Raw genomic sequence first — 5,576 nt, 5'->3', positions numbered from 1 at the left:
GTTGCAGAGGCGACAGTCCGCAGGATCACAGTAGTTTCTTGTGTTATGGTCTGTACTTGACCGCGTACTGTGATCACCCAAAAGGCAATCAGACAAGCAAGAAAAGACACTCTCATTGGTCCTCTGGCGAACAATGCCCTTCTGAGGGTATTAACTGTGATATATCGATCACCGCATTCGTTGAAGGTTCTTATGACTTAAAAGCGGATCAAAATGCTTATAAGGACGCATAACATCCAATTCATCCCTGTATGTGTTGCTGTGCATGGTTCAACCTCTTTCTCCTTTCCCACCTGCTCCAGCGTGGTATATCAGCACCGATACAACCCTTTGACACTCAAATTGGGCCGAAGCACGAAGGACTATTCCTCTAGTACTTGGAAAGCAAACCTCATTTCCCTTGCATGATACCAGAGATCTCACAGCCAAAGATACATGGCATCTTAAGCCACCATGCAAATGTAAAGAGACGCATTGTAGATGTATATCGCAAGATCGGTGATACGATGGCGTAACCTCCAACATCAACAACGTCTTCTTCGCATGAAGCGCCCATAGAACGTACGAGATAAGACCATGAATACCCACATCATGGAGCTATATGGACACAACGAGCACACGTAGCTTCAATGGAACCTGAACTGACTGTCCCAGAGAGCCAACAAGAGCCACCAGGCGCCATTCCACGGCCCACTATCAGAAAACAGAAAACACCAGACAGTGTACACCATTGTCCATGACGAATCGGGTAAAAGCCCTGATTTGGGGCTAGCGCATAGGCTCACTGACAGCGCAGCCTATCCACCGGGACGTTAACGGAGTGAATGTACAATCCTTCATATCAAATCTACCATGGAGACGACGTAATAGAAGAGCCCAGGTCCTTGGAGCTCATCCCTGTTGGACATAAAAGTGATGTTTTGATTTCGGAATTTGCTGTTTGTTTACACATCGGAACTTTAAATTTTGTCGATGCCTCGCTGTGAAATATATTACGTAAGATTTCCAGTGTGATTACGTAATCCACTAGTGAGCGATATCCGAGGGCTCTTCGTTTCCTCGGATATCGTCATGGACCCGAGCGCCTCAACGATGGGCATTCGAAGCCGAAAGAGCTCTTGAGACATATTAAGCAATCCATATTGACAACCCCAAACGGGACAAGACCTTGTTGGAGATGTTTCAGTTCACCAGATTGCCAGCTGCTGGTCTTAGAAGAGTTGTGCTCAGAGGCACGAGCATCTCGAGGGGGCCGTTGGCGAAGAGCTACTGTCCCCAGCTCGGGAGATACCGCTTCAACGGCTCAAGATTCCAATCAACAAAGGCTGGAGCCAGTGGGTTCTCTCAGGGAGAAGGTTCACAGAGTGGTGGTGGTCAGCAAGGACAGAAGGGCAAGGGCGAGCAGCAGAAGAAGAAGAGTGGTGTCAAGGCGCTGATACAGGAGTACGGGTACTCTGCGCTTGGTGTGTACCTGATGCTGTCCTGTATCGACTTCCCAGCGTGCTTTGTCGTTGTGCATTCGTTTGGAGCCGATAAGGTGAAACAGGTCCAGACAGACGTGATGAACTACCTGAAGCGAATCACTGGGCTGGGCCACCAGAAGCCGGCTGTTGTGTTGGACGGTGGTGATAGCAACTCCAATGTTGTACCTGAGGAGGAGAGGTCCTTCTGGGAGAGCCCACTGTTCACAGAGGCCATAGTGGCTTACGCATTGCACAAGTCATTGATCTTCATCAGAGTGCCAATTACTGCTGCAATCACACCGTCCGTGGTGAAGCAGCTGCGTAGATGGGGGTTCAATGTTGGCAGACAGAAGCTCTCCACGATTGCTCATCAGGCAAAGGCCAAGACCACCAATGCCATTGTGGATAAGGCCCATGCTGCTGCTTCCAGTCCAAAGTTCGGCACCAGGGTGAACAAGAAGCAGAAATGGACCAGCTGGTTCTTCTGAACGATGCATTGCGAGTCCAATGCTGTAAATAGACGACATAGGCACATAGGTAGGCACATAGTTACTCATACAGGATAAAGAAAGGTGATTATGACACACTCAAAGTAAGTTCCATTAAACCATAAGTAGGAGATGCGATGTATTGTATGTAAAGAAGAATAAAGCCTGACCGATCTGTTTGTACATTAGCACAGATGGGGGAACGTTATTACCACTTTCAGCGGGTCATTGGTTTGAATTGGTGGTGTTATTTGTAAGTTCATGAGAAAGAGCGATGATGCTCTTGAAGAAGGCGAGATTTCCATGTGGGAATCTTACAACTTGGTCTTCTCCTTACGGACAACAGTACACTTGATCAAACCATTTGGATGTGGAGATGGGTAGAACAACTCGTTGTCGTTCTCCAAACCTTTCCATTTCAAGTCAATGAGGAAGTAGTGCTTGTTTGGCAAGGCGTATGAAACCGAGTAGACAGAGCATGCCTTTTCCAAGATCTGAGTAGCCATGTTGAACATCGTGGCCTGCACAGATGGAGAGTTCTCGAGAGCAAAGGTGGTCAAGGTGATCTCTCTAGCCTGGTTGTAAACGTTGTCAAAGATTCCCTTGTCTGCAGCCTTGGCGATGTCGTAGACAGAGCCAATCTTCTTGTTATCCCAAACCCAGGTGGCATCGACGTCGGTGGACAAGATTCTGTCAGTTGTTGGTTGCAAGGTGGTGAAGTCACACTGGTTGTAGCCGTAGAACATCGAGCCGGTGGACTTCAGCACCGTCAAGTCCTTGATGGCAGACGACAGCTTGTAATCACCGGATCTCTTGTAGTACAGGTCAGTGATTCTCTTCTCACCACCTTCGTGGATAAAAGAGTGGTCGTGTGGCTTGCCATCAACGGCGTACTTGACCCATCTGTCCTGGACAATCTTGACGGAGACGCCAGAGACGTGCGAGTACTTCTCAACAAAGTGCGTGGCCAGCTTGGCTGCAAATCTCTCAATTGGCCAAATCTCCGTGGTCTTTGCCAACACGAGAATGGTGTTCTTCACGGTGTCTGTTGGCACGATGGACGAGTTGTCAGCCTCCGTGTACGAGGTGTCGAACCCACCTTCAAGCAGACACGTGACGGTGGCCTCCATAACCTCCTGCTTCTTTGGGTTCTGCGGATCCTTCTTGACCTTGAGGAACTTGACGTTGTCCTTGCCGTAAGTGGATGATGAGAGCGTAGTTGACATTGCTGGTTGTTCTTTCCTGGTGTTCTTTCCTGGTGATCTTCTCTGGTGATCTTCTCAAGTGAACAGGAACGATGGAGGCAACGTGAAAAGCGGATTCCACATGCCTTTTATATTCTTCGTAACCGCCCACACGCGTGAAAACAACAACACTCCGCTCAGCTGTGATACCTCATCGGGGAGGCACCAATAGCAGAGCTTATCAGTATGCGTGTGTGTCCCCTAACGGCGGTTATGTGCCCGCGCCCCACGCTGTCGCCTGCCAACCGGACTTACCCGCTTTTGCTTAATTCCGTTCGATGGAGAACGCCGAGCTGCACAAACCTCTGCTTAGGGGATCACTTATGGCTTGTGAGGGCCCGTGAAGGCCTTCCATCAAAGGCATATTTACATCATATCCCGCGGGTCCATTGGTATCGTACGATTGTCAGGGCAGCAGGTTCCTAACGGTTGGCACAGAGCTCAGAGATTGTGTGCGATATCGCTATCGAGGCTGTTAAAAGTGACACCTTTTGTCGAGCTGGTAGCCGGATCTCTGTCCAAATCAGGCAATTGTCGGGCTTGTCCAGAGCAGTTTCTTCGCTTGTCTATCAAGGTAGGATCAAGACTAAAGTATCGTATCATGCCTTTAGTACACCGTACACAGATGCTGGCACATGGTGTTATGTCCAGGTGTGGCCGGGATGCCTCGTGGCTCCGAGGCATCAGGCACAGCTCACACTTATCAACGATCTACGCGCTGTCAACACATATGTCCAGGGCAGCCATTGGTGTGATCCGAGTCTCTGGCCCACAGTCGTTGTACGTGCTGAGCCAGTTGACACGGGCCAGGTCGCCTCCAAGGCCACGGTACGCCGCCGTGAAGAAGCTGTACTCTCCGCAGTCTCAGCAGCTACTGGACGAAGCGTTGGTGCTGTTCTTTGAGAACCCCAAGTCGTATACAGCGGAAGATCTGGTTGAGCTCCACGTCCATGGCGGGACCGCTGTGATCCAAGCTGTGCTAAAGGCCATTGGAGCCTTACATACCGCCGAGTCTCCCATAAGGTATGCTGAGGCTGGTGAATTCTCCAGAAGAGCCTTTTCCAACGGCAGGTTTGATCTCACAGAGATTGAAGGGATTCGAGAGTTGATCGACGCAGAGACGGAAAGCGCTAGAGTAGCAGCGGTTAACAGTGCCACAGGCTCAAACAAGCTGTTGTTTCACGAATGGAGAGAACGACTCGTCAACGATGTTGGGATGCTCACAGCTATCATCGACTTCGCAGAGGACACGGAGATTGAAGACATTGAGAAGATTTACTCCAAGGTGAACGAAGACATCACAAAGCTCGAATCAGAGATCGAGACGTACCTAGCACGAGGCGAGAGATCAGAGCTATTGCTGAAAGGTATAAAGGTGATCCTATTGGGTCCTCCAAACGCAGGTAAGAGCTCAATATTGAACAAGTTGGCAAGGACAGAGGCTGCTATTGTGAGTGATATTGCAGGAACAACAAGGGACGTGATCAACGTTCCCTTGAACATTAAGGGCTACAAGGTTGTTGTTGGAGATACCGCTGGTATAAGAGACACCTCAAAGGCCGACAAGATCGAAGCAGAGGGGATCAAGAGGGCGAAGGACTTGTCCGAAAAGGGTGATCTGGTTCTCGTTATATTACCCGTGGATGATTTGGAACTTGATGCTGAACTCAAGCAACACATTGATGAGCTCAGATCGAACAAAGATGTTGTTGTTGTTTTGAACAAGTGTGATTTGCTTCAGGAGCCTGAGTCTGAGCTGATTAAAAGATTGTCAAGTGAATTGAAGCTCGATCCTGAGTCGTTTATCGCAGTGTCTTGCCTTACAGAACTAGGGCTGGAAGAGCTAAGCGAGTCTTTGGTTCAAAAGTTCAAACAGATATCTTTGACCGAGAACAACGACCCTATCGTCGTCACCAGCCGTGTTCGTGATATCTTACTATACGACGTTCTATTTGGAATGAGCGAGTTCAAAAAGTTTAAAGATCTAGACGACGTTGTCATTGCCACTGATAGTCTACAACAGTCCATTGAAGGTATTGGCAAGATCACCGGCGAAACAGTTGGGGTTGAGGAGGTCCTAGGTGTTGTGTTTTCAAACTTCTGTGTTGGTAAGTGATCCATTATCATGTACATAGGATAGAATGATTAGCAGATGAATGGCTTGGTATTATCTCTGGATCGTAGAAGAATGTGGTGCACACCGAAAGCAACGAACGCATCATCGCTAATGATAAAGCAAGAAAAAAAATGCGTCAGTCTTCAATCGTGCAGCAAAACTTGTGACAGAACTAAATGCCTTATCTTGTACGGCAGAGTTTGTGATAGTCTGGGTTGCTGCGTTTGTCGAATTGATATGGTTCAAGATTGCTGTGTACATGTCA

General features: G+C 48.6%; 3 protein-coding genes across 3 annotated transcripts; 2 read left to right on the top strand and 1 right to left on the bottom strand.

Moving 5' to 3' along the window:
- The first annotated feature begins 1,150 nt into the window (after positions 1 to 1,150).
- On the top strand, positions 1,151 to 2,210 carry NAT2 (Nat2p). Its single transcript, XM_020214750.1, has one exon. The coding sequence runs from the start codon at positions 1,178 to 1,180 to the stop codon at positions 1,949 to 1,951; it is 774 nt and encodes a 257-aa protein (XP_020071436.1). The 5' UTR covers positions 1,151 to 1,177; the 3' UTR covers positions 1,952 to 2,210.
- Positions 2,211 to 2,265: 55 nt separating this feature from the next.
- CYBJADRAFT_125957 (urate oxidase) lies at positions 2,266 to 3,177 on the bottom strand (the record flags this gene model as incomplete). Its single annotated transcript, XM_020212619.1, has 1 exon — positions 2,266 to 3,177. The coding sequence occupies one exon, from the start codon at positions 3,175 to 3,177 to the stop codon at positions 2,266 to 2,268; it is 912 nt and encodes a 303-aa protein (XP_020071435.1).
- Positions 3,178 to 3,838: 661 nt separating this feature from the next.
- MSS1 (Mss1p) lies at positions 3,839 to 5,311 on the top strand (the record flags this gene model as incomplete). Its single annotated transcript, XM_020212623.1, has 1 exon — positions 3,839 to 5,311. One exon carries the CDS (start codon positions 3,839 to 3,841, stop codon positions 5,309 to 5,311), a length of 1,473 nt encoding a protein of 490 aa, XP_020071434.1.
- Between the last annotated feature and the right edge of the window lie 265 nt (positions 5,312 to 5,576).

Source organism: Cyberlindnera jadinii (genome assembly GCF_001661405.1).
Source record: "Cyberlindnera jadinii NRRL Y-1542 unplaced genomic scaffold CYBJAscaffold_4, whole genome shotgun sequence".
NCBI classification, from domain to species: Eukaryota; Fungi; Ascomycota; class Saccharomycetes; order Phaffomycetales; family Wickerhamomycetaceae; genus Williopsis; species Williopsis jadinii.
The sequence above is the reverse complement of the archived record's forward strand: the minus strand, read 5'-3'. Positions and strand labels throughout refer to the sequence as shown.